At 47.5% G+C, this 26,558-nt stretch overlaps 1 protein-coding gene across 1 annotated transcript in view; it reads left to right on the top strand.

The window, feature by feature from the left end:
* Positions 1-1,294: 1,294 nt before the first annotated feature.
* ADAMTS16 (ADAM metallopeptidase with thrombospondin type 1 motif 16) overlaps positions 1,295-26,558 on the top strand; it is a gene marked incomplete at its 5' end in the record, with an annotated part of 146,080 nt that continues 120,816 nt past the window's right edge. Inside the window, 3 exons of the mRNA XM_080804378.1 lie at positions 1,295-1,426; positions 1,510-1,615; positions 8,364-8,689. Of these exons, the coding sequence (XP_080660504.1) occupies positions 1,295-1,426; positions 1,510-1,615; positions 8,364-8,689 (564 nt within the window). The remainder of the gene's footprint in view (positions 1,427-1,509; positions 1,616-8,363; positions 8,690-26,558) is intronic.

Genomic DNA, 26,558 nt, shown 5'->3' with positions numbered 1-26,558 from the left:
ACCCCGACAGGCTCAAAGCTGGCTGGGCAACGGAAATCGAGACGCCAGTCACTCTTTCCCTCTCCACTTTCCTCTCCAAAATGTACAAAATCCGCAAATCTGGGGTAAAGTGAATGTGAGGGACACTGGAACCCCAGAAATAGGAGCCCAGCCCTCCAGGACCTGCAGGAGGTATGCGGTCAGGGAGGAAAGGGGCCATCAGTGGAGCACAGTGGCCACAGGCAACGCAGGTGGTGAGAACACGCACCGGCACAGGTGTGCATGCACGCACACACAGGTGCATACACACGCACGTGTGCACGCACAGGTGGGTACTGGGGCACATCCGCACTCGCATTCAAACACACACACATGTGTTCACACACACCATCACAGGACACTGGGCTTACTGCCAAATCACGGCTCAAGCCCCTGGGGCTCCCTGGGCCCTTGCAGCCCTGCCCCCAGTGGGGCCCACAGGGATCTCCTAATGGATTGGCTACACTTGGATACGCAGCAGCGGGGCACACAAGCTCTCCAGGGCCGGTGGCCCGGGGCCAGGAGCGCCTGGACATCCCAGGACTGACCAGGAGACAGACGTGGCTTCTTGGACCCCCCTGCCCTCCCATCACCTCCGGAGCCCAGAGCAACACACGTTTGCGCATACCCAGAAGACACACCAAGCTCTGGGCGCCGCCGCTGTCCCGCGCTTGATCTTCCACACGGAGCGGGAGGGACACACCAGTGGGGCCCAGGCGCCGCCCAGCCGCTCAGCCTGCGGCAGGTGTCCGGCCCTGGGGGCGCGGGCCTGGCGGCTCCCTGCGCCTTGCAGCGCGACTGCAGGTTCGCGGGCACCTGGAGGGTGGCTTCTGGCACTCACATTCCGAGCCTCGGGGCCGCCGCCCAGCCACAGGGATCCTCCCCAGTCCCCCTCCCGTCGGTCTTTCCTCGGCCTCTTCCCTCCCCCTCCTGTCTCCCCTCCTGCCCTCTTCCTCCGTCTCCCCACCCCTCCGCCCCCGACGACTCCTCCTGCTCCCTCCTCCCCTCCCCTCGCCGACCCTCTCCGCCTCCCCTGCGCTCCCCTCCTCCGCCCGCCGCTCTCCCACGGTGCGAGCTGGTGCTCCGCCACCGCCCCCGCCGCCGCGGCCGCCCCTCCGCCCCCCGCGCCGCTCGGAGCCGCAGTGATAACCCCGCGCGGGCGGCGGACGCGCCGCGGGGAAGCTGCCGCGCGCCGGCCGGTCCAGGTCCTCGGTGCCCACTTGGAGCCGCCGGGCCGGGGCCATCCCGCGGCCCCGGCCACCCGGAGCGCCCCTGGATGGAGCGGCGCGTTCTCCTCGCCGGGACGCCGCGCGGGCGGCGGGCGTGGGGCGCGAGGGGCGGCGCGGCCCTGCGGGACCCCGGCTGCGCAGCGCTCTGCGTGCTGCTGCTGGCGCAGGCGGCGGTGCAGGTGAGTCCCCGACGGCGGGGGCGGGCGCCCCCGGCCCCCCGGCCGCAGTCCGGTCTCACCGAGCTGTGGCCGCTGTTTTCCAGCAGGCACCTGCGTGCTCCGTGGGACCCGCGCTGACCTCGCCGGGGAGCCCGAGCGTCTGGCGTCCTCCAGGCTCCGCGGCGCGGCCGGACTGGATGGAAAAAGGCGGTAAGTCTGCGGGGAAGGGGGGTTCCAAGACCTCTGCAGGCAGCGCTGGCTTACAAGGTGCAGCGGGTGTCCCTAACTCCGGGACTCGCCGCGGACGCTGCCTCGCTTTCCCGCCTTGGAGCGAGCGCTTGCGGGTCGACTCCCACCGAGGCTGGCGGGGTACTCCCTTGTGAATCACTGACGCGTACCGGCGTTATTGCCGGAGCGGTAGGCGAAAAAGTAAGGAATGCACACTTAATAAGAACATTTAGGGGCGCCTGGGTGGCTCAGTGGGTTAAAGCCTCCGCCTTCGGCTCAGGTCGTGATCCCAGGGTCCTGGGATCGAGCCCCGCATCGGGCTCTCTGCTCAGCAGGGAGCCTGCTTCCCTTCCTCTCTCTCTGCCTGCCTCTCTGCCTACTTGGCTCTCTGTCTGTCAAATAAATAAATAAAATCTTAAAAAAAAAAAGAACATTTAAAAAGCAAGGAATAAAACCAGAGGTTTTACTAATGTATGCATTCTGGAAATCAGAAAGCTCATACTCCTCCTCTCCCCACCCCTCCGCCCCCTCCTGATCCTCCTCAGGCTTTTTATTTTATTTTAAGATTATTTATTTATTTATTTGACAGAGAGATCACAAGTAGGCAGAGAGGCATGCAGAGAGAGAAGGGGAAGCAGGCTCCCTGCTGAGCAGAGCGCCGGATGCGGGGCTCGATCCCAGGATCTTGAGATCACCACCCAAGCAGAAGGCAGAGGCTCAACCCACTGAGCCACCCAGGCGCCCCCTCCTCAGGCTTTTTAAATCGAAGCCCGTCTGTATATCCTTGACTAGAGAGCAGGAGATGGGAGAAAGCCGTTTTTGCTCAGTGCTGACGGTGTTAGCATGAAAGTGGGCATTCTTGGGGAGTTGGGACATAATTGAAATACAGTGCATGGGACGGGTCATTAGCGTTTGGGGACATGCTAGACAATGCCCATACCTTCCGCCGTGATTTGGCACACAAGTCTGATCCGTTTGCAATGTGTGGTTTTACTCGTGCTGTTGGCAGGCGGCATCTGCCAGTTTCACTTGTCCTGGGGATGGTTGTCTCTGCTCTCAGCCGCCTTAGGTGACAGGGAAGGCAGGTGTGGGATGTCTGCTACTGAGCTCAATCCTTGCAGTTGTTTCCTATTAGCACTTTGCAACATTGCCAACAAGTGTTAGTATTTTAGAGGAAGAACGAGATTTGATGATCCTAACGTATTTTCAGAAAATCTAGAAAAATGAATGACTCAAAGTTTTTAATATAGTTGTCCTGTAAAGACAGGAATCTGACACATGCGTTAGCTGTTTGAATAAAGTCCTGCTGAAGGAGGGCATGAACGTCTATAAACCCAGCGGGAGGCGGTGATCCCTGAACAGAAGACCTTAAGGACCAGCAGAGGGCGCTGGGTGTAAGTGATATGAAATCCTTAGAAATCACTTTCTGCTCTATAATTGCTGGAGAAAGGTAATTATCAGTCTATTTAAAGGTCATCTTCTTGAACTTGCCCTTGTCTTCTTTCATGTTTCTCTCAGGGTGCATTCCACAATATAATTATCCATATTGGATTTGTCCCTCCACACGCACTTCTGAAAGAAGACATTTTTGTAAAAATTCTAGTTCCCTAAAATCATGAAAATTCCTGAAGGTCTCAGGAGATTTCTCAGAGGACTGTGTAGCATTTTATAGAAAATGCGTTTTCTTTAAGGTAGAAGCAATATAGACAGAGAACCTTTTCCAGAAGGAGAAGGCAGAGCCTTCCTGCCCGAGTGAGCTTCCCCCACTCCTCGCCAGGATAGACTCCTGTGAGCTGGACTCCAGCCTGGCTGGCATGGGACTCGGATCACCTGGCATCTAGGCTGGTGTCACATGCCAAGCGTTGCCATGACAACCACATACCTCACTTGGTCAGAAACTGGAGGGGAAGGTGTGAGCCATCATCAGTGAAGTCCTAGCTTAGTGGACACACCCCAGCCCCCTACCCACCTGCTGTATGTTGGAGGTCTTTATATTTTCTTTTAATTTTTTTAAAGATTTTATTTTTTCAGTATTCTAAGATGCATTGTCTATGGACCACACCCAGTGCTCCATGCAAACGTGTCCTCCTTAATACCCACCAGCAGGCTCACCCAACCTCCCACCCCTGCCTCTCCAAAACCTTCAGTTTGTTTCTCAGAGTCCACAGTCTCCATGATTCGTCTCCCCTTCCGATTTCCCCCAATTCACTTTTCCTTTCCTTCTCCTAGTGTCCTCCGTGTTATTCCTTGTGCTCCACAAGTAAGTGAAACCATGTGATAATTGACTCTCTCTGCTTGACTTACTTCACTCAGCATAATCTCTTCCAGTCCTGTCCATGTTAATCCAAAAATTGGGTATTCGTCCTTTCTGATGGAGGCAATTGGAGGTCTTTAATGATAAACGGCCAAGTGGAGAAAGTGGGTTTCACTTAAGGGCTTTCATCGATCTTCCAGGAGAAAAGACTCAGCTCAGCAGGTTCCTTGTCTCCCTGTAGAACAGTAGAGCCCGGGTGCACTTTGTGTGACGGCTGGATATCTAGGTATCTTTTATACAAATGGGCTTTGGAATCGCTCTTTTTGGCCACAAGGTTGTTTCATGCATAATTCAGACTGTGATCGCCAGTTTTCCTGTGTCTGAAGCAGTTCAGCAGCGGGAAAGAGAATGCCCTCTAACCTTTTTGTTTTCTTTTTCCTGCCCTCTATGCTTGATGCCACAACAGATAACTAAACTGTTTTCAGACATTAAATACGCCTGTTTCATTTTGGCTGATTTAGAATTATTTTTCTTTAGTGGGAGATTTTAATGCTTTTCTTCCAAATGTGCCTTTAAAAATAAAAATAGTGGCTCTTGTTGAGAGCCAAGATGTATCACATATTTGTTAGCTTTTGATTCTAGAGTAAGTTACGCTTCCAAGGCAAGGTTTAGAAGTTCTTTAGAAAGGGGTTTCGTCGTACATAATAGACCTGTTGTTTGTGTGTGTGCGTTGGAAAATTGTATTGATTAGCATTCAGACACGCAGGGAATGTGAGACAGGGTCGTGTCTTTCAGGTTCACCCGTGGGGTGCTTGTCGATCTTTAACGACAGGCTCTTTGGAGCCCGGATTGAGGACTTTTTCTGGTTCCCATGGGGGAAACGCTCGCAAGATGGCTGCTTCCAAGCTATGGGTGTGATGTCACTGAGTGCTGGGGTAGGAGCCAAGGTGCAGATCTGCTCTGTGCAGCTGCTGTGAACCAGCCCTGCATGCTCAGGTGGTCTACACCTCATGCATTCCCTGTGAAACCAGAGTATTCTTGGACTTGAGGCTGTCGTCAGAAAACCTCTTGAAATCAAGGAGTTTGGACCACCGACTGGAGCAGCCATATGTGAAGTTTTCCTCCTTAACCAAGGGTGTAAAGGACATAGGTCTTACCTAAAGGATTCTCAAACAGGAGTGCCTGGGAGGCTCAGCCCCTTAAGCGTCCAACTCTTGACTTCAGCTCAGGTCATGATTTCAGGGTCCTGGGATTGAGCCCTGCACCGGAGGCCATGCTCAGCGGGGACCTGGCTTGACACTGCCCCTCTTTCCCTCCCTCCCTCCCTCCCTCTGCCCCTCCCCCAGCTCATACCTGGGAGCATGCTCCTTCTAGTTCTCTCTCTTCAAAATAAGTAAATAAAACCTTTTTTAAAAGGTTAAAAAAATAAAGGATTCTCAAAGATTAGGACTCACACTAATTTTTTTCTTGAAATCGCAAGCCAATAGTTGTGGGGATTATAATATGAAAATATAAGCTCAAAAATTATTTTTTTCAGTTTATTACAGTTATGTATTGATTTATTTCCAGATAGCAACAGGAGTATGATGAAATGTTTTGCTTATTTTGTTCATTCATTGAATTCTTCAGTGATGACCTTTTTCACATTCATTTATACATAACCAAGAATACACATTTGATAGAAAGGACTGATGTGGGACTAAATCCAGACCCCCTCTCCTTGGCGGCATTACTGTTTTGTCCCGGGAGCCTGTCCCGTGCACTGAAGACTCTGTAGCAGCATCTCTGGGTGGGGTCCGTAGATCCCAGGAACACCACTGTCCCCCTCCCACTCCGTGGCAGACGGAGATGTCTCCAGACATTTATCTCCCGGGGTGTGGGAGGGGAATCACTCTGGTTGAAGGACAGGAGGCTAAATTGAAAAAACGGGTCTTCTTCCATCACAGGTTCACTTCCTCATTCTTCGGAACCGATTGTCATTGGTCACAAAGTGTGGCTTTGCTGTTTGTGGAGCTGGTGGCCAGGGGCCAGCCTCTACCAGTTCTCCAGAGCGGATTGTTACTTTCCTTTAAGTTTAGCCGAGCTGGTCACTGAAAAATAAGATATATGAAGTTACAGGGAAACAAGTCCTTTTAAAAACAAAATTAAAATATGCAAATCTCATCCCTCACATCTTTTGGCTCTTATCTGTGCTGTTAAGGTTCTTTGCATACATTCTGTCTGTGTGAGGGAGATGCTGCGTGTTCCAGGTGTGCTACTGGCCATCTCTTCCACACTCCGTGTTGAGTGACATCACGTTGGTGCTGGAGATCGGCCACGGTGGGGAATGGGAAAATGCGGTAAAGCAGGCGGTTTATTTTTTTCCCCTGAGATAGCAGGTTGTCTAGCATTTATCAACAGGACTCTGTATGTGTTTATGTAAAAGAGCCTTATCGGTCACTATTTTGAGAGTAGATACTCTATGTCCCCTCCAGATAAAGGATGCATGTTATATGTTCTCCAAAACAAGGTCCTAAGAATATGCCTTGTATCATCTGGAAACAATTTGATTTTTTTTAAGTGGTAATCATCTTTTTATGTGTTTAATTTGCTGATTAGCCAGTGTTTGGAAGAGTCCACAGCCCCTGTTGGAATGGACACCGACTTGGGGTGAGGGGGAGAGGACTCCCCTTAGAGCCCTGGGCGGCATGGTGACTGGGCAACATGGCCACACGCACCAGCCTCCCCCCTCGGTCCAGGAAGCCGGGGATGCAGAAGGCGGTAGGAGGATCCCAAGGTGGAAAGGCACGCGTGCTTCACTTGTCTCTCAGCGTGGCCCAGGACAGGCTGCAATCCCATGCTTACCCCAGACAAGCAAATCCCTGACTTGCTTCCCCCTTTTTCCTATTGCTGCACACAGTTTAAGCAAGTTTGTTTCATTTTCTTGGTTTCCCAAGTAAAACAGGAAAGAGGCCCAATGCATTTTGTCCTCTGGGACACAAATGCCCTGCTTCGCTGTAGATTTTGATGGTTGGTTGTCACATGGTCTGCTACAACCTGCTGCCCGTGGCCCTTAGGGTACCTGTTGATCCCTGCAGGGCAGGGCCAGGCCCCTGGGGTCAGAAATCGAAGCTCTTGCCCAGAGGACACAGCCTCCCTGGAATTGCCAAGGCCAGAGCTGAGCCTTGGGTTATCCTGCCACTGGATCGGTTTTGCTGCTGGGCCTGGACACGCACCCACCACTGGCTTCAGCGTGGGGGACTCCAGACAGGACCTCACCACCCGAGCCTTGCTCTGCCTCTCCCAACCCACCATGGCCATTTCTGACTGGCACTGGCTGCCTGCTCCGTTCCAGCATGACCTTTGCCTGTCCCTGACGGCACAAGGACCTATGGACAGACACTGCACTGAAATAGATGGGTTGTAGAGAAAACCTCATTTCTCCAGAAAAAAATAATTACCCAAATACTGCTTATTTCTGACCAAATCTCATCTCTGTGTTTTATCTTATGACTCCCAGAAGAATGTACAACTTGCCCTGATGCAGGAAAGGGCCCCCGTCATGAGCCTCTCACAGGCTCCTGACCGCACATTTTGTAATGAAAGGAGCTATAAAGCGTCCTCTGTGCTTTCCACAGAGAGGGAGACAACTTGGATGTATGCCAAAGCCACACTGGGACATCATCAGCCCCTGATGCCCTGCAAGCCTGTGGGTGCCCTGAAATCAGACAGCCCCCTTATTGACGTTTGAAAAAATATATGTATTTGAATGTGTTTTTGGCTAGCATACTATGAATCGGAGTGGGCAGGAGACCATGGTGCACATTGGGGAAGACCTTGAGTGGTGACCTCCAGTGATGTGCCAAAAACTCAGGCCAGGGAGAGGGTGGGCAGTGGTGTTCAGTGGGAGCAGACTGTGTAGGAAACGTTAGCGTCTGGAATATCTCTGCATACAATTTGTAGGATTTCTTGATTTAACAATTAACTATTACAATATTAAACATCAAGGAATGCCCATCATAGTTGTCTTTTTAACTGCTTTCTGAGAAATGGTTGGTATTTTGAAGCTAAAATTTCTTGTCGGCACAATGAAGATTTTTGTAAAAAAACGAACAACTAAAAGGATATCTAGAACCATCAATGATTACATGTTATCATGAGTACAAAGTGAAATTTATGAGATATAATCCTAAAGGTCTGTTTTCAGTTTTCTTTGGCCTATGATCCAATTTTTTGGAGCGCCTAGATATTGCCGGATTGGAAATAACACATTCTGGGGCAGTGGAGACTTCCCTAAAGGCCACTTGGAAGATTTTCACTCCTGACTCTGGTTGTTTGCATCCAACAGTGTGGATCTGAGGTCGGCTTGATGCTTGAATTTCCTACCATCATTTCTTACCAGGCAGAAGTGTCATCTGGCAGTAAATTACATTCCATGACTCCCTGAGTCTTTCCAGAATCCCACACTTACTCAGCCTTACTCTCTTTGTCTTTCAGAATATGACCTGGTGACTCCCTATGAGGTTGACCACAATGGAGACTATGTGTCCCATGAAATCACGCACTCTCGGAGGAGGAAGAGGGGGCTGGCCCAGCTCAGGGTGGAGTCTCTCCATCTTCGGTTGAAGGGCTTCAGGCACGACTTCCACGTGGAGCTGAAAGCTTCCAGCAACCTGGTGGCTCCTGGATTTATCGTGCAGACACTGGGGAAGGGAGGCACTAAGTCTGTGCACACCTTCCCGCCTGAGGATTTCTGTTTCTATCAAGGCTCCTTACGATCCCACAAAAACTCCTCGGTGGCTCTCTCAACGTGCAAAGGTTTGGTGAGTACAGCTTGGGTGCCCGTGGTGTGTGAAAGGGGAGAGCGTGCAGTTCCCCTCTAGGGATTGTAGCTGGTTCTGTTATGGCAGGACAAATCTCTTTGGTCTGTAAAAGCAGGAGGAAATCGCCAAATAATACTGTCTAAAATATGTCAGGCTGCCTCTTCTGGCGCATTTGGCAGCAGTGCACGTGCCCAGACTTACGTTGTTGTTTTTACAAGAAGCTGGGAAGAGCCCCAGTGTGAAGATTGCACTTCGAACTCATGGCCAGGTCTGATGTCACGATCTCCCCAGGGGACGGTTCCACCGTAACTTACTGGCCCATTGCTATGCTGCAGGGATGTCTTCATTCCAAAGAGAACAACAGTGCGAAACTGATTGGCCAGCTGGATTATTTGATCAGGTGCTTGGAAGCACTTTGGAAGGATGTGTTGAGGATCACATACTTACAGATCAGGGTGTTTGCCCAAATGTGGTGATGAAGCCATAGCCGGGCAGTCCACTCTGCCCACCAGAGGGGGGCCGCCTGCGTCCTGCACACTCTGCTGTCAGGTGCGGGGAGGGGGGCAGCTCTTGCCTCCCATTGTGTGTATGTGGGGGAGTGTCCCTCACCACCTCCCAATGCCAGGCAGAGCCAGCTCACACTGATGGGTAGTGAAGAAGACAGGACTGGCTGGGAGGCGGTGAGGGTCCTGTAAGAGGGACAGTGATTCTTTGGTACTTCCCCATTTTCTTAGTATCTGATGTAGACACTGAACATCACTTGAATGCTTCCAGTGATCCCATTTGCTGGGACTCCATAGTGAGGAGCATCTGGCCCCGTTGAGAAGATGCCTGCATTCCTCAGGCTACCTCAAGCCAAAATCTTAATGCCTTGTCTTTTAATTTTCTTAAAATATTTCCATATTTTTAGGGAAGAAAACCTTAGTGGATACTTAGAGCCTTGAGTACATAAATCGGTCATACACAGATGAGTGAGACATGATTTAGTTAGCTGAGCAAATATGTGTGGCCAAAATCCTTTAAGGTCTTGACCATAGTAAAGTTTTGGCAAATAAGTTTTTGAACATTTATTACACTTCTAGAAGATGCTTTCAGTCTATCTTAAATGTCTTTCTCTCTTTCGAAAGCGGGAATTCAGACTCTGCATCTTAGAAGGATTTTGTGCACAGGTGTGTGGATTTCTGATGCTGAAGGGGCATTTATAACCAGACCCTTCAAATACTATGTATGTGCAAATGCTAAATCTCATTAAAAATTTTCAAAAAAATATTAACACCTGCTTTTCAAAGGAATTTGGAGTGGGTTGATTCCATGTCTACTCTAATTTGTAAAGGGCTTTTGATTGGAGAATGGCTACAACAGGGTTTGCCAACGACACGGTGGTGGTTATTTGGCATAAATTTTAGGATTGAAGACAATGTGGCTGATTTCTTTCATGTTCTCCCAAGAAAAACGGGTCTTCCTTAATGAAAGGGCTAGAACTCTTCCTATAATGCACTAAAGGAAGAGATCTCTTCCTTGGCTTTCTTTCATAAAGGCTCGGACTGGAAATGGAAGCCATCTGTGCTGTAGGGAGGTGTGCCATGCCTTCAGAGCTCATAGACTTGGATTTGTTTGTGAGATTGGGTGAGGTGCTTCCCGTTAACCCAGCAGGGGTCCAGGCTTACTGAAGCCGGGGTCTCTGTGAGCCAAGGCTCTCTCTCCCAATGGCTGAGCCCTGCCCTGGACTCTGTCCCATGAGCAACAGCTCGAGATTTCTGGTTCTCTTTGATCTCCATGGGAGTTAATGGCACAAGTCATACGTGACAACTACATGTGAGATAAAGAAGTGAAAAAGAACAGGAAAAAAAACAAACAAACACTCCTCTGGATAATGAACCCTGGAATTTAATATTCTGGTCACTGGACTAGAAACCTGTATGCTTTCCCCATTAATCTTCCAAATGCATTAATCCACTTTCACTGATGCTTTGTCTGTAGATGATCATGACAGAAATGACCGCAACCAGACTTATGACTGTGGGGTTCGGGGGCATTTGCTATATGATAGGACAAATCAGAGGCATTTTAAAGGAGAAAAAGGGAGGATGAGAAGTCCCCTTTCATTAGCCAGATAATAAAAAATATTGAATGGGATCGTCCTTCAAGTAGCTGCCAGGTCCTTTATTTCTTTCTTGATTGACGGCTCCCCAGTTGCTCATCTTTCAAATCTCTTAAGGTATGAAGAGAAATGACTTATTTTTACCTTAGAGGATGGCTCCGTTTTTGTTCTTATTGTTCTTGGGTTTTTTTGGGTTTTTGTTGTTGTTGTTGTTGTTCTAATTAAAGTCCCAGGTTCATTTCAGTTAAGCATTTTTCTTCTCCCCCTCCCCCTCCTCCTCCCCTTCCTCCTCCCCCTCCTCCTCCCTGTCCTTCCCCTCCCCTTCCCCTCCTCCCTGTCCTTCCCCTCCCCTTCCCCTCCTCCCTGTCCTTCCCCTCCCCTTCCCCTCTCCCTTCCCCTCCCCCTCCTCCTCCCTGTACTTCCCCTCCCCTTCCCCTCCTCCCTGTCCTTCCCCTCCCCTCTCCCTTCCCCTCTCCCTTCCCCTCCTCCTCCCTGTCCTTCCCCTCCTCTCCCCCTCCCCCACCTCCTCCCTGTCCTTCCCCTCCCCCCCCTCCTCCTTCTCCCTCTCAATGTTTCTGGTTGACCCAGCTGTTTGCTGGAAGTCAGGTGCCCCTAGAATTCGCTTTGGTTTGACCTGTTGTCCTCACACACCTTCGTAGATGCTGGCAGAGGAAGCATTTGGAATACAAGATCCTTGGGAAGGGAGAAAAATAAAAATATACATCCTAGTCTCCTGGTTTTACCTGCAGTATGGAAGCCGTAAGCTAAACTCTATTGCTTAACTAAGAGTTTAATGCCTTCAGGTAAAGAACAGGGTTGACTGTTGTGAGACGATGCGATTTCTGATGGACAGATAGGTACTAATTTTTAAAAATATTTTCTGATGGACAGTTTTCTCCCGTGGTTCTCAGCTTTTGCATTTGGAAGCACTTTGCTGTAATTCTTTAAAAATGAATATGAGGAACACCATCAAAGTTAAGAGCTGATGGCCTTATTTATAGTAAACAAATATTCTTGAAAACTAAAATGAGTGCTTCCCTAAGGGTCTTGCAAATAATGAATGTGCTTCAGATCTGTGTTGTCTGATGAGAGAGGCAGGGAATGGGCAGTGTCGCTACAGGGATGAAATAGGACACATCTGGATACCATGAGGGACAGAGAGAGTTGTCACCCTGCCTTGCTGGGAGGGGGCAGCGTCTCTGTGAGGTTCTGGAGTAGTTTTGTCCAAGCTGAGTCCTCACAGTAGAATTGGGGTGTGATGCCTGGCGGAGGAGGAATAGACTGTCCCAGGAAAGCCTGCTAACATCTGTCAAGGTCATGGACTTCTCCACTGCACATCCGTAAACCCTAGAAATACCTCTAACGTCATCCTGATAATTGCCACCAAGTACCTTGACTCAAAATATTTCATATTTCACTAAATAAGATTTTTTTTTTTTAAAGGCAGTGAGTGTAATTCTTACGTCTTTACCTAATTGACATCACAGGTCTGTTGTGATCACCAGGCATAGGCATGTCAAGTGTGACACACGGCAGGTGCCTTTCCGGAATGACTGCACTAGTGACAGTGCAGGAAACAGCGATGCCTGGGGCAGTAGCAGAAGATGCGACCGAAATTCACTGAGGACTTTGTGCCACGTGTTTGGCTAACAGCCTCACATTTGTTATGTCACTTAGCCTAATGACATGCCAACAGATAGGTTCTATTTTTTTAAAAGACAGCATTTTTGATATGTAATTCATACATCATAGAGAATCCCCCCCCCCTTTGCAAATGTGTAATTCAATGGTTTGTAGTCTCTTTGTACAGAATTGTAGAAGCCTCACCAAACCTAATCTGAGACTCTGCATTACCCAAGAAAGAAACCCCTGACAGTCCCCATCCCCCCAACCCCCAACAGTCCTAGACCCCACTAATCTCACTTTCTGTCTCTATAGATTTGCCCAATATGGTAATTTCTCATAAAGGGAAGTGTACAACATGTGGCTTTTGTGACTGGCTTCTTTCACTTAGTATAATGTGTTCATGTTTCATCCACATTGTAACATGTATCAAAATTTCATTATTTTGGGGCGCCTGGGTGGCTCAGTGGGTTAAGTCTCTGCCTTCTGCTCGGGTCATGGTCCCAGGGTGCTGGGATCAAGCCCCGCATCGGGCTCTCTGCTCCATGGGGAGCCTGCTTCCCTCCCCCCCACCGCCTCTCTGCCTACTTGTGATCTCTGTCTGTCAAATAAATAAATAAATCTAAAAAAAACACTTCATTATTTTTAATGCTTCATAACAACCTGTTACACATATATAGCACATTTTTTATTTATCTTTGTGGCAGTTGACAGATATTGTCGTTTGTGCTCTTTTTGTTTGTTGTGACTCGTGCACAAGTTCTCTTGGAGACACGCGTTTCCTTTCTCCCTTGTTTATACCTAGGAGTGTAATTGCTGGGTCCTCTGGAAATCCTGTGTTTAACACTTAGAGGAGTTTCTAGACCATCCCACATTAGCCTTCCCCTTCTGTATCCTCCCAGCAATGTACATGGATTCCAACTTCTCATCCTGGCCCACTCTTGTCCCATCTTTTTACCACAGCTGTCCCCATGAGTGTGAAGGGGCGGCTCATTGTGGCTTTGAGTGGCCGGATGGAGATCCTTGGATGGCGGCTTGGAGGTACTCAGTCTTGGTATCGTTTAGTTGCTGGTTTTTCCTTGCAGCCCTTTGACGACGATGCCCTCTCACTGCCTCTTCACCCTGTTGTTCCTCAGGAGAAGTCTGCTGTTTATCTCACTGCGGTTCTGTCGCGCATAGGAGTTAGGTGGTTTTGTTTTACGATTATTTCAAGATTTTCTTTTTGTCTTTGTCTTTCTGCATTTTTGCCGCGGTGTGTACGTGTGTGGGTATCTGTGTTCTCCCTGCGGTAATCCCATCATTCATACATTAGTGCGCTTAATGCTATACTCATTTCCCTTCTTTTGTTTTTCCCTCTGTGAGCTTCAAATTGCAATATCTTTGGTAATTTATCTTCAGATCCACTGTTCTCTGCTGACAGTTCGAACCTATTATGTTTCTGTAGTAAAGCTTTCATTTGGGATGTTGTACTTTTTGACTCCAGAATTCCCATTTGGTTATTTTTTATAATTTCGCTTATTCTGTAACCCTTTAGGTGCAGTTCCCTTTGGTTCAGTGGACACATTTATAATAGTTGCTTTGATGTATTTGTCTGCTAAGCCCCACATCCGCGTCCTCTCAGAAGCAGTAACTGTGCCTGTCTGTTTTCAGGTGGAGGGTTCACACTTTTCTGTTTCTGTGCATGTTTCACAATTTCTGCTAAAAACATATTATATTTTATATAATAAAATAAATATATATAATTTATATATTATATAAATAATATAATTTATATAAATAAAAATAAAATATGTTTTCTGCTAGAGAACATGTTGTAGGAACTCTGGAGATATGAGCCACACTCTGCCCCTCCAGGGCTTGCCTCGCCCTCTCGCTGAATGAAGGTGTTGGTGCCTGGTCTTCTCTGCCTTGCGTCCCAGCCTGCAATCTGTATGTCACAGGAGAGCTGGTGCGGGGCTGTTAGGGCTTCGTTTTTCTCAGCCTGCTGGGCCTGGGCTACAGCTTCCGTCCTAAGGGTAGGGCCTGCCTGTAGAAGACAGACCAGTTCTCATGGCCATGCCTGCCTCGTACAGCACTTCTACAATATAGACCTAAGGAGAGAAGAGATGCTGGTGACTTGTTCCTGCTTATATGAAAATGTAGTTCTAGAATGGACGTTTGCAGAGCAGGGAGCCTTTGTCTTCTTGGTGGCATGGGCCTGGCATAGAGCTCTGTCACACTGACTGGGGGCAGGGTGAGTATGTGACTAGACTGTGGCTCAGATGTCACCAAATGTCACCATTCTTTCTGAGATTAAATTAAATTCAGTAGCTGATTCTCCACACTTTATGCCCTTAAGAAAATTTACAGAGACTTTAAATGGCTTCGCTGTGTGTGGGGTGTGTGTGTGTGTATGTGTATGTATGATTTTCAGGAATTAAATGATCATTTCACTAGAGAGCAGATGACCTCACCCCTCACACTTCCATCCGGGAAGTCAGTCTCTACTGGATGCTGTTGTTAACACATTTTACAGATATTGCCCAAGACCACTTTATTTTCCCCATTTTACAGATGACTGTAAGATAATTCTTAGAAGAATTCTTAGAAGAAGCCTAGGTAGCCTGACTCGAGAACCAGCCCTGCAAACCACAGAATTCTTGGGCTTTCCAGCATCACCAGGGGATTGCTGCCATACAGGGACCCACAAGGTCATTTACATGAATTTTCATGGCATCACCTTTGAATGCTCCCATAAGGGGTCATGATTTCCTCCTTCGGTTTCCATCTCAGGGCTACCTTCCTCAGCATGTAGTCCTCCCAGAGCTTAGGATCTCCATTTATACTGTAGCAGGGGCTTCTCTTAAATATATGTGGATTCATTCCATAATTATTTATTTACAGGTTTATTTGTGAGCTCTTCTAAAAACCTTGTTTCGTTTGTCTTTGTATCCCCAAGTTCCCATTAACATAAACTGATTTTATTTTTTTGCTTGCAATGAACCCTTGCATTTCAAATTACAAAAACATACTATATCTTCTTAATCTCTGTTTTGAGGTACAAATAACTATACAATTAATTTTAGAATTCAATTCATCTGATTTCTTTCCATGGCTATTTCCAAACACCTTGAATTTTCTGTTGAAGCTCATACTTTACTCAGAATTTTTTTTCAAAGATTTATTTACGGGGGCACCTGGGTGGCTCAGTGGGTTAAACCCCTGCCTTCAGCTCAGGTCATGATCCCAGGGTCCTGGGATCGAGCCCCACATGGGGCTCTCTGCTCGGCGGGGAGCCTGCTTCCCCCTCTCTCTCTGCCTGCTTGATCTCTCTCTGTCAAATAAATAAATAAAATCTTAAAAAAAAAAAAAAGATTTATTTACGTATTTGTGAGAGAGAGAAAGAGTAAGGGACAGGGGCAGAGGGGGAGAGAGACAGAAGCAGACTCCCTGTTGGGCAGGGAGCCTAATGTGGGACTTGATCCCAGGACCTAGAAATCATGATCTGAGCTGAAAGCAGATGCCTGCTTCACCGACTGAGCCACCCGGTGCCCCTGGGTGAGAAATGGTTTCCTCAGTAAGGTTTCTGAGGAACTATTTTTAAAAACTCCCATTAGTCAGTACCATTAATGAGTCTCCTTTAGATAAGTATGCTGTTGCATATGAGAGGATTAGATTTTCTTAAAGGATTTTATGCAAGTTCCGTACTTGGATTATCCCTTTAGCTCCCCCCTCCATAGAGTATCAAGTCTGTCAATTATCCTTGGCACAAAATCTGTGTGAAATTTTGCTCCTCCTACTTACAGCATCATGTCTGTTAAAGCTTAATGCACAGGCTATATATCACTTCTCCTAAAATCTAATTATTCTTTTGTCTTCAACAATGTTGGAAAACTTGTAAATGCCACAGTTCTCACGTGTGTTTAAGAATTCCCTCCCTTGGTTGGAGACTTACTCAGGGCCCTGGTTTGAACTGTTCTAGATTTGATTCCCAACCTCAGACTCCAGGGAGTCTCTGGAAACTCCGGTCATTGAGAGTTTTTCTACAGCACCCAATAAATCCTAGGAAACTGTCTGAAATATTGCCAGACTTTTAACTGACTTTGAAAAATGTCCTGGAACCAGGGAAATAAAACAGGAGCAGAAGGGGGAAACCAGCACAGGAGTGGTTAGAAGAGATAATGGGAGTTTTTAAGAGCAGCGTCTTAATCCGAGAAGCCTGGTGATGGCATAACCAAGTTGAAGATATGTCGGTCTTGGGAGGTATGTAATACAGTTATAGAAAAACTAAGGTTTTTAGAGGAAGTAGGGCTAGAGTTGGTAGTTATTAGGAAATTGAAACGTGAGTGTGGGGAACGAAAGAAAAGCTCTGGAAAATTACACATGTTTCTGCTAGTTCCTTAACAAGTACAGTAAGAGGTGTCTGAGTGGCTCAGTTGGTTAAGCATCCGATTTAAGCTCAGGTCACGATCTCAGGATTGTGAGATCGAGCCCCGTGTTGGGCTCTGCACCCAGTGAGGAGTCGGATCAAGGCAACATTTAGATAATCTTTCACACTGGAGGTGACCACAGATTTTTTTTTTTTTCTATTAGCTTACCATTCATTGTAAGCAAAAATGAGATGATTAAAGGATTTTAATTATAAAATCCATAGTTTTGTTCCACTTCCCTTTTTTCCAGGTGACGACCCTGAGCTTCAGGGGTCTGCAACTGACATGGCCAGTATTTCAAAGCCAGGTGGAATTTTTTTTTTTTTTTTTGACCCTTTACCTTGACTTCATGCCAAATACAAATAATGATCCTAATATGGATCATAGAGCTAAATGGAATGCTTAAAACAATGAAACTTCTAGAATAAAACATAGAAGATATGTGTGACCCCCCCAGATAGGCAGAGTTTTCTAAAATAAGACTTTATTTATTTATTTGACAGAGAGAGTGTGTGCAAGCACAAGCAGGGGGAGCGACAGAGGGAGAAGGAGAAGCAGACTCCCTGCGTGCAGGGAGCCTGATGCAATCCTCAGTCCCAGAACTTTGGGATCATGACCTGAGCCGAAGGCAGACACTTCACCGACTGAGCCCCCCAGGCACCCCAAGGCCAGGCGGATTGAGAGGTGTAGGACCCATGTGTTCAGATTCTCCATCTGGTGACGTTTTCACTAAACACACTGGATGTCATTACTTGTTCACATACTGAGGAACCAGTTGAAGGAGTGTGAATGTTGGAATCTGTGCCAGAGATTTTACGGATATAGTAACTGTGTCTTTGGTCTGCGTTCTGGGCCAGGTAGCAGTGGGGAGAGGACAGATGGCAGTCTTCCTTTGTGGCTGGCGTTCAGTACTCCAGATGTCCCTAATCAGGAGGTGGGTGCTTCCCCATCACCCCAAGAACAGCCCTGATATAGACACTCATGGTCAGTAGAATATTTGCTGAAAGGATCCGCAGACGGTGCTCATGTCCACAACCACTGCAGCAGGATTTTCTTCATAGGCAAGATCAGCCCGAGCCAGCCAGGTGGTTCTCTCTGGGGAAGAAGGAACGTGATCCCCGTGGCCATTTCCTCTGGGGGATGCTCCAAGTCTGGCATTTTCTGGAGGACAAGGATATCCGAAGTCTGCTCTTGCAGGGAATGACGACTCAAGAGTAAGCCCAGCCCCGTCTGGAGAGTAAAAGTGGAGGCCAGATGAAATCATGCTCTTTAAAGTAAGATCCTGCTGCCCGAGGCTCAACCAGAGCTGGAGGGTCTTTTTCTCCTTAAATGTCATTGTCTCTGACCCACACCTCTAAAACTGCCCACTCTTCCCCCTCCCATATCTTTCCTATCCTCTTCCCTGCTGTGTTTTTCTTCGTATTTATTGTTATCTGTATCATTGTCCAGTTAGCACACAGACACCACACAACTTGAAAAGAGAGAATTGAGGCAATGCATAAAGTAGATATTAACTGAAAAATTACAAAGAGAACAGGAAAGCTTTGCAAGATAACAAAGGTAAGAAGCAGCTACGGCTCCTGGGGCTGAGGAAACTGAGCAAAGAAGTTATGGTTATTACAGTTCCTTAGCGAGGCCCAAACTCCTGAGCAGGAGCGGGCCAGCTGGTGCTGGCCTCTGAGGGGGTGTGTGCTCGGCCTTCAAGTAACTGGAAGCTGGAACAGGCTGCTACTGCCCAGTGAAGCAGGCTGACAGAATCAGGAAGCACTTGGGAGGTCCCCTTGGGGCAGGCAGGAGGTCTAGAGGGGGCAGGCAGGAAGTCCACGGGGAGGGGGGGGCAAGCAGGAAGTCCATGGTGGGGCGCAGGCGGGAGGTCAGAGAGGAGGTCCGTGGGGTACAGGTAGAAATCCCATGTGGGGCAGACAGGAGGTCCACCACAGGGCAGGGAGGAAGTCCATGGGGGGGAGGCAGGAAGTCCACGTGGGGGCAGGGAGGAAGTCCATAGGGTGGCAGACAGGAGGAAGTTCATTGCGGGGGGAAGCAGAAAGTCCACGGGGTGGGGCAAGCAGGAAGTCCATGGGGGGCAGGCAGGAGGTCCAGGGGGAGACAGACAGGAAGTCCATAGGGTGGCAGACAGGAGTTCCACCGTGGGACAGATAGGAGGTCCGTAGGGAGCAGGCAGGAAGTCCACGGGGTGGGAGGACAGGCAGGAAGTCCACAGAATAGGGGCTGGCCGGAGGTCCAGGGGGATGCAGACAGGAGGTCCATGGGGATGGCGGGCAGAAAGGAGGTCCACAGGGGCCAGACAGAAGGATCAAGTTTTTCCACCTTCTTCAGTCTGTCCGGTCCTTCGCTGTATGGTCTATGATCCAAGGCGAAGAACAGGCAGGTGGCGAAGCAGAACTGGGGTTTATAGAGTTCCATCCTCAACGTCACAAAGCAGAGTTTGGGAGGGGAGCTGGAGCCAAGGATGATTTCTACAGACTATTGAGCTACTGTGCCGAATGTTGAGTATGTAGCAGGAGTTTATGTCTCTTTTCTTGCTTAATCCCCAGCGTTGTCAATAATGCATGGCACACAGTAAAGCCCTCAAAATTTTATTTGATGAATGAGAGATTTTGGGGGGGCAAAATGGTTCTGGTGTTTTACAGAAATCATTGCACAGCCACTGGTCTGGGGGAGAGAAAAATGGAGACTCAGAAGTAGAACGGTAGGGACACATGGCAGCCCTGTCTAGGGAAAGACTGGACCTTAAGGACTAGACGTCCCCGGGCCTGGGAGCAGGCTTGTTGCTGGGTGGGAAGGGAGAGATGTGTGGCCCAGTGCATGCACACGCTTCCTCCCTGCGCTGGCCTGTGCTAGCCTGGTTCACTGATGTGACAAAAGTGAAGTCTTTTGCGTTCTTTGCCCGGTGGCTGAAGAAGCACGTCTCCTCGGTAGGCTTGATGCTTGTCTTTCAGGACTTCTTACACAGGGTTAAGCAGGTACTCAGGGGCTCGTGTGCGCACGTCAGGGCTTGTGTTTCTAGCATCCATGTAAATTACTTCGGAAGGGGAGATTGAATATCCTCCCTAAGGGCTGAGGCCAGACTCTGTAGCAAAGTGAGTTTATACACTGCGGAGTCCCGCCCTTGCTCACCTGGGACAGTAGCTATCCTCAGGATCCTGACCCCACTCTCAGGTTCCTTGAGTCTCAGAACCCCACTGAAAGCCACTGGAAACGTTTGCTGTTCCGTTGATACTCCATTCCCCTATTCTTCCAGGATGTATCATTTTTACTGATTTTGATTCCTCTGTCTAATGACAGTGATCATCCTTTGTCCTTTTTTTTTTTTTTTAAGATTTTATTTATTTATTTGACAGAGATCACAAGAAGACAGAGAGGCAGGCAGAGAAAGAGGAGGAAGCAGGCTTCCTGCTGAGCCGAGAGCCCGATGCGGGGCTTGATCCCAGGACCCTGAGATCATGACCTGAGCCGAAGGCAGAGGCTCAACCCACTGAGCCACCCAGGTGCTCCTAAAAGTTACCAGCTTTAAAACAAAAATTAAATTAAACTGGGACAAAAATAAAAAAAAGGGTCCATATGCTGTTACTCACCAGATTTACAGTGATGCTACAGTGGTCGGCTGCCTTTAGTTTAAGAATGGTACTAAAATGACAGAGAACTTCAATAGGCAATGATGTGATATCAACCACCCCAATTTTCTGTCATTGAATAATTGTATCTTCAACCCTTAAGACATTAGAAATTGGGAGCAAAACAAAACATGTAAAATGAAATGTAGTTTAAGCCATTGGTGATTTATTTTAGTATGAAAAGTCTGGGAAAAATACTTGCCTTGAAGACCTTATGATCATTTCATTCCATCATATGTTACATTTCCATTTGAGTATGTTGTACATTGCATCTTTTTTTCTCTAGGAGAAAAAATGGGCATGTCTTTCTTTCTTTCTTTCTTCCTCTTTCTTTCTTTCTTTCTTTTTCTTTTCTTTCTTTCTTTCTTTCTTTCTTTTTTTTTTTTTTTTTCTGTGATAAGCCACATTTAAGTTCATGGTTGTTGGGAATCCTTTCAGGACCTCCAGCACCCAGTAGTGTTCTTGGCCCATGGAAGGAATTGGATGGATGGGTAGAAGGATGGGTGGATGGATGGATGAATGAAAAATGATGGATGGATAGATGGACAGATGGATGGATGCTGGATGATGGATGGTAGATGAACAGATGGATGGAGCATGTTTGGATGGATGGGTGGACAGATGGATGATGGATGGAGAGATGGATGAAAAGACCTTAAATAGACTTTTAGATAGTAGTTCCATCTGTGCCGGCGAGAGTTCTTGCATCCAGAGAGAGGGTGCAGTGACTGTGAAAAGCTCTATCTGGCAATGGTTCTAAGTTGAGTTTGGAAGACATATGTTTCCTGTACAATCACCACGTGGACCTACGCCTGTCTCTCGGGTTCCTGGGAACACGCTTCCACAGAAAGGAAGAGTAATACCAGTGCTGTTCACATTCACATAGTCTCAGGAAAGGCCCCTGTCAGAGAGCACTTTTCCAGGTCTACCCATGTAAGTAACTTCTCTCATGACAGAGAGAATTTCTAAACAAATTTTAAATGAGAACGATTACGTACATTTGGGTAATGGGATGTGATATAACTTATATAAAGTACAATTTGAAAAACAGTGGGTTTGTCCCCCTCTTAGCTTTTTTTTTTTTTTTTACCTTTTGCTTGAACATAGGGACATAATTCTGTCTCTGTGTCTTGGACACACGTCTTCTTTAGTTTTCAGGTGTAGGACAAGTGGGGTTGCCGTTGCGTGTGAGGATTCCGGGGGAATGGTGTTCTTCTACCACCTTGAATCCTTCATAAAGACTGATGCAGCGAATTTATTCTGTATGAACCTTTAGGGATGATAAGCTGGCACTTACCGTAAAATAAGAGAAAAAAAAAGTTCCCATTTCTACTCCGTTAAGTTAGTAAAAATAATTTAAATATTAAACATTTAAACATTAAGCATTTAAACAATTAAAGCCCTGAACAAAGGTAGTGAGCACGCACCAGGGCTCCTACAGTTTCAGGGCCGGTGGGAATTATCCTGGGAAACAAACGAGCGGAAAAACACAAACTCTACTCGTGAGGCAAAATCTCTACTTAGACAGACATGCAGGAAAGAAGCAGAATAAAATGATTGCTTAAGAGAACCAAATGGGAAATGTAGTGAACAGACATAGCCGTTGGAGTCACACAAGAGCTGCTGGTGCGGAATTTCTCCCATTTACAAGCCCAAAGGCTCAGGTCTGTGCCCTTCTTTAATCTGTGACTAACACTGGTGTCACCAGGTTGCAGGAACATGGGGTAAGATGCCCTGTGGGTGAGAGTCCGCAGCCCGCAGCTCGGAGCTTGGTGCACGGTAGGAGCTGAGTGGGATCTTTTCTCCTCAGCCTCCCCCATGACTCAACGGGGAAATGTGGTTACAAGACGAACCAGCAACTACCCGCCCACGTTGCTGTATAAGCAGGTTCAAGTCCAGTTGAGGAAGTGGGAGGTGGAGTCACACTGACGTTCAGAAAAGCCCCACAGATGAGGCACGAATAGAATCAGAATAGATTTCATTTATACTGGACCCTTGTGAGTGATTTATTGAAAGCACTTGATAGGATCAAAGGACATATCATGGGAGCAAATGATTTAAAATGCAACAGCATTGTTTGTGCCATTTTCAGAAGCGTGGGTTATGCCCATGCGTTTCATCGTCCGTTCTCAACACCTGGGAGTTGCTTTGTGCTTCATAAGGTCTCATGAATGAGGAGAGTACCCAGGATAGCTGACATTTTGACTCTGCATTCCCCCTGCAGCAGCCAAAGGAGCCATAAACCTCGTTTTATTTGCAGAGATTCTCTCTAGCTGAAGCGGGGTGAGTTTTGATACTCCCGTTGCTGGTCCTCATTCAGTAATAAAACGGAGAGGGATGGGTTGCTGCACAATAAGCCAGAAGAGAAGCTAGGTGATTTTACAGGCCAGTGCGTGACCAGCTGAGATGTGCACGTGTGTGTGCAAGATCTGGGAGAGGAAGTAGCCAATATTTAAATACGTAAGTGCTGTCCCGGGTAAGTGAGCCATGTGCAGAAACGCAGGTCATCGTGTGTTCCTTCCAAAGGTCAATATGGTAAGTCAGCCTTTCCTTCACCGTTCAGTATCATTCTGAATTTCGAATATTACTTTGGTACATAACATAATTACGTTTACTACATAGAGACTTTTCTGGGTCTAACGTCAATTATAGTTTCCTATCTCTGCTTCCCGTAACCCAGTCTGTTATCCACTGGGGAGCAGCTCACGGGTTTACTCATTCAGATAAAATTGAACCTACCGATCCCCAACACTTTCAAATTCCCTGTTTTCAACCCTTGGAAAGGAGAGTGATGTGGGCGTCACATCTTTCTCTACCAGAGGAACTAGAGCTGCTTGGTTTATGAGATTTTCAGAAGATAGCTAGTGCCCACATATTTGAAATGGGTCCCAGTGTAGAGTCTTGGAAGAAAGGAATCCCCAGGTTATAGGGGCTGCAGGGGCTTTGTGCGGCAACAGTTTTCTCTGCATGTTGGCTCTAAATAAGGGTGCCTCATGCAAAAGTTTACATTTCTGTAGACTAATGAAAGCACTTCTTATATTGATGTAAAATTTCCAAACCTTAAAACCCAGCTTCACCGCAGGCTGGAGTCCTATATGTGCACCCGGGGCTGAGAACTGAAGCCAGCTTCAGCCTCACAGGAAGGCTCCGCGTCCCTGGGATGTCTGTGCTTCTAGGCGTATTGGGAACGCATGGGGTGATGTGGGCACTGATGTCTTAAAGTGTGAAGCATATTAGTAGGAATAATTCGACGATGTCACAGACTGCAATTTCTAAATGTAAGTTTCTTAAAGGCCCATAACCTAAAATCAAATTGCTGAGTGGCAGTCCTTGGCTACATGTAAACTGGTGAATTGCGTTCGAGTTGTATACGTACACTGTAAAGAAAGTGCTGTTTATGCCATAACAAGATCAGGAGGGAATATTTATTCTATCCAACGTCAATATCAAACCAGGACGGCTAAACAGGGCATTCTGAGATGGTACCACATTCCGTTTTACCAGGACGGCTAAACGTAGGGCATTCTGAGACGGTACCATGCTCTGTTGTATCCTTTGCAAATTAATCCTCCCATCTGGCCATTACTCACAGCTCAGATTTCATTGTCAGCCCAGGCACCGTGAAATGGATTCGATTGAGTGACTTGCAAGAGGTCATTTTGGTTTCAAAGTCAACACCAACCAACTTCTCCTTTCTCTGGCTTCAGCCCTGTTAGCTGTCCTTTGTCAAAGCTGCGGTCTCCCGGTTCTTCCAGGCGGTGGCTTGGCCCAGACTCTGCTGTTGTGGACACAGGGGATACATGGGGAGCCTTGTAGAGTCCCTCAGTGTGACCCACAGTTTATTCTTACATGGGGGAAAACAGAGAGACATAGAAGTATTGGAAGAGTCTGGCTGCCATTGCCATCGTGTTCCTGCTGTGATGAGCACAGTTACCCAGTGCGCATGGTGCCATAATTCACCTTCCGTCCACACCCTCTTCCCACTCTGTTGTCAAGTTAGTCATCTTCTTACAGCCCAGATCTTCAGCTCGCGCCAACAGTGGCCTCTGGTAATATTTTTTGCACATGGGAGAAGCGGACACATCCTTAGGCTTTGACTTGCTTGGTGGTTCTTAGGATATGGTGGTTCCTCGAGTCCGGGTGACTGGAGAGCACAGGCCCTCAGATGCGCTCACGCAAACACAGTTGATCACACTGTTTTTTGTCTTCTGGCCCGCCCATCACTTTTCTCCAACTCCTAGCCAGAGCTTACGGAAAAATCAGAACCCGTCTTTCCTCTAAAACTCTGTGTACCCTGGTGCCAACGTGTCATCATTTTGAAAAGGCCTGCTCGCAACCTCTGTCCCGTGTTGTTATGGAGCAAACCCGTGGTAAATTCTGCTTTCCCATAGGAACATGTAGGTTAAAGTACGTGTCAGTGATGTAATTTCATGGTTTTATGTGAAACGTGAAAATGGACCCATTCTAGATAGGGAAGGGAACTGATAAGCACAGACTGTGTGCCAGGAATTTTTGCGTGCAGATTCACTGCATGCAGTACTACCGCATTTCATTGTGTTAACATCTTGAGAAGAGTTTTTATTCTCGTCTTGTGTAAGGGGAGTGTGAGGATCCGCAAGGGTCAGAGCCTGGTTCTGAGACGAGCTCGTTGGAGGCCACAACAGCTGAGGGCTTTCCACCCAGCACCTGCATTCCCACCCAGGGCCATTACCTGTCTGTCCTCTGAGTTTAATTGATTGGGCAGCACTGGATCTTGTCAGGGCAAGAAGACCTTAGATATACAACACCTAGGTTTAATCACTTGGGCTCCTGCGTGGGGGGCAGCTAACCGTTCTCCACATCCTCGCTCAGAAGGTCATGATTCCTCCTAAGAGTTCTGGAGGGCTTGTGTGTCTGTTATAGCTCGTGGTTATTAGCTCACAACACTATATGATTTAGCAGTAAAAAACCAGAAAGACAGACAGAGAGACGTAGAACGTATGTCAGAAGCATTTTTTAATTCAAAATTAATCAAGGAAGGCTACAGAAGTCGCAGATCACAAGTCGTGTCTGGCCTCTTTCATGCAGCCCAGTTCAAAGTTGTTGGGCCCCGTGAGTCCTTGTGGACACGACAGCAGTATTTCTGACAGCATCATTTCCTTTCAGTGTGTTTGAGCCAAAGCTGCACATGGAGAATTGATAGGAAGGCAATGTCGGGAGCATTGTGATAATTTTTCTTCTCCAAGCAAGAGAAGTGATGACTTACCTGGAAGGAACTTAGACAACTGGCCCTGGGACATTCTCTTCTCACAGTTTCTTTTGTGAAGAAAAAATATGCCTTGCCTTTGCCAATGAAACACACACATAAACACATATTCATATATACTGATTAAAACAAAACAAAACAAAACAAACCTGGGACACCTGGGTGGCTCAGTCGGTTAAATGTCTGCCTTAGGCACAGGTCATGATCCCAGGACCTGGGCCCGAGTCCCCTATCGGGCTCCTTCTCCCTCTGCTCCTCTCCCCAACTTGCACATGTTCTTTCTCTCTCCATCAGGTAAATAAAAATCTTAAAACAAAACAAAACAAAACAAAAACTCCTTTTAGAAATGTTTCAATCTGCTAGATTTTTTAGGGGGAGGGAGGTGGCAACCCGAACATGAGGAACTCCACAGACCCAGGAGCTGCTTTCCAATGACTGGGTCTGTGATCTGAGCAGGGATTTCGAGGGTTTATTTTTTAGGTTCGTTTTTTAAAAAATACCTATTAATTAATTAATTTATTTATATAAATAAATTTATTTATTTATTTGAGAGAGGGAAAACTCACACAGGGGGGAGAAAATCTCCTGCACACCCCCTGCTGAGTGGGGAGCCCGATGCTTTGCTCGATCCCACCATCCTGAGATTGTGACCTGAGCTGAAATCAAGAGTCCGACGGTTAGCTGCCTGAGCCACCCAGGCCCCCCAAGGAGATCTTGTGTATTGGTCTTCTACTGTGTTTTCAGTTATTATCTGTATTTTCATCACATTGAAGCAGTAGCATACGTTTATGCACGTGGAGTTCGGATGTTTGCGTGGAAACCATGCCCACGAGCTTCGGCACATGGATGGGCGCCT

This window comes from Martes martes (assembly GCF_963455335.1).
Source record: "Martes martes genome assembly, chromosome: 5".
Classification (NCBI taxonomy): domain Eukaryota; kingdom Metazoa; phylum Chordata; class Mammalia; order Carnivora; family Mustelidae; genus Martes; species Martes martes.
This window is presented reverse-complemented; position numbering and strand designations above follow the sequence as displayed.